The following is a 1,809-nucleotide window of genomic DNA, read 5'->3' as shown; positions in this document are numbered from 1 at the left end:
TTATCACCAGAAACACGAATATGCATTTGATATTTAATTTAGACTTTTAGTTCAAAAGATATGAAAAGATTAAAAATTGAAAGCCAAATTAAAAAGGAGGACGACAAGAATAATAATACGGTAGGGAATCAGTGGAGAAGAAGTACTCAAGAGAAAGTAGTTTTGGTGCCGTGTCAACTTTTCGTCTATTCTTCTTATATAGCTTTATTCGTTACAGGAAAAAAAAGCCTGATGCAAGACATAAAGGAAACAAGCGTGATGCAAACGGGTGCATCTCACGCTCTTGTAGATGCATGCATGACCCATGCCTGACTACTACAAGCTCCACCGAGAAAACTCCAGAGACAAGATATGATTCTGGTCGACAGAATGTCCTGCCTCTCCACCAAGGACAACAGAGAAGCACATATTTTCACAGCAGCACACAGCATCTACCTGATCTATCTATAAATAACTCCAGAAAAGAAGGAAAAATACTACATTTGCGAACATGTATCATATGTAACAGCAGCGCCGAAACGGAGGACCTGATCATCGATCTGAGTAATCAGCTTGGATGAGCTCCCTCACCCTTCTGCAGCAATCCAGGGTAAGTAGAATTAATGAGAGCAGAACATCAGTGGCAGCAAAAGGAGAAAACAGCTTTCATATTGATTTTTTTGTCAAATAAAAATAAAAATAAAAATAAAAGAGAAACCACAAGTCTTTTTTACGTTTGTTTGGATTGTTTCCTCGTTGTTTCCTTTGGCACTCTTTGCTGCGTCGGCCTTTTCCTGATCCGCCTTCTTCCTCCTCAACTTCTCCAGCTTCTCCCTCTCCATCTTCTGCAGATAAATAATATATATTATGTAAATACAGTTCAGTTTTATTTAGTCGAAACCTTTTTTTTTCAATTGCTTCAGATGAACCATGGTCGTGATACAAATCTTCATCAAACTCTTAGATTCACAACAGCACCTACAAAAACAAAAATAAGGCTAGACCCGCAGTGCACAGTTACCTGTATGTAGACGTTTTCAGCGGCGCGTTCCTCCTCGCTGAGCACCCTGCCGGAGCGGATGCTGTCGCTGAAGTAGCGTGGCGCGCGGCCACCACCGATGCCCTGCATCCTCCTCATCACTGTTACCCCAACGGCTGACCACGCGGGCCGGGAGAACCTCGCTGCGGCCGCTCTTATACTAGGCATCCGCAGACCTTGAGCTTCTTGTTCTCTGCCCAAGACTAGTACAACGACGATGGCGGCGTTGAATTGCCGATCAACTCACGTCCCACACTGAACTATTTATAGGTCTAGGGTGGTCTGAGTGCTTTGAAGCTGGTGCCCGATCCTTCTACTGAAGATGAGAAGGAATGAAAGATAGGCTCTCGAAGGTACCAAATAAAAGTGAAAGAAAGGAACAAAGCGGTTTCGAGAAACATCACCTTCTTTTTTCTCTTTTTTATTTTTGAGCAAACCCATCATGCGCTTTTTTAAGGGAACAACGCTGCTTTATTCCTGAACGAGGTTCATGCGATTGTTACAAGAGAGTAGAGTTTCAGAATCATGGTAAACCCGAACCTACAGTGAGCGTCGTACGATATACTACTGTATCACATGTGGATTTGCTCCTTCGTTGAATTCAAATTTATTCGTTAGCCTTAACCTTAACAAACCCATGTTAACCATGGGCGCACCTATGTCTGAACGCCAGCGCATGATGGTCCGGCCCAGGCGCGCGCGTGGTCACTTTTTCCGGACGGCGTGGTGAGCAAGCACACCATCCTGCATGGTTCTCCGTGAACGATGTGCAAGGCGCAAGAAGAGACGTC

At 44.0% G+C, this 1,809-nt stretch overlaps 1 protein-coding gene across 1 annotated transcript; it reads right to left on the bottom strand.

Moving 5' to 3' along the window:
• Positions 1–352: 352 nt before the first annotated feature.
• On the bottom strand, positions 353–1,273 carry LOC125552118 (uncharacterized protein At2g27730, mitochondrial-like). The gene is made up of 3 exons (XM_048715931.1): positions 1,001–1,273; positions 714–824; positions 353–574 (listed from the first exon to the last, which is right to left on the bottom strand). The coding sequence occupies exons 1-3, from the start codon at positions 1,184–1,186 to the stop codon at positions 548–550; spliced, it is 324 nt and encodes a 107-aa protein (XP_048571888.1). The 5' UTR covers positions 1,187–1,273; the 3' UTR covers positions 353–547.
• Between the last annotated feature and the right edge of the window lie 536 nt (positions 1,274–1,809).

The sequence above is a fragment of the Triticum urartu genome, chromosome 1, assembly GCF_003073215.2.
Source record: "Triticum urartu cultivar G1812 chromosome 1, Tu2.1, whole genome shotgun sequence".
NCBI lineage: Eukaryota > Viridiplantae > Streptophyta > Magnoliopsida > Poales > Poaceae > Triticum > Triticum urartu.
The sequence above is the reverse complement of the archived record's forward strand: the minus strand, read 5'-3'. Positions and strand labels throughout refer to the sequence as shown.

Excerpts from the sequence above, each read along its gene's own strand:
- LOC125552118 (XM_048715931.1), bottom strand. The coding sequence starts at position 1,186 with ATGCCTAGTATAAGAGCGGCCGCAGCGAGGTTCTCCCGGCCCGCGTGG. Across the intron at positions 825-1,000 it reads CTGAAAACGTCTACATACAG|AAGATGGAGAGGGAGAAGCT; the intron begins GTAACTGTGCAC and ends ATTTATCTGCAG. Across the intron at positions 575-713 it reads AGGAAACAATCCAAACAAAC|AAGGGTGAGGGAGCTCATCC; the intron begins GTAAAAAAGACT and ends GGATTGCTGCAG.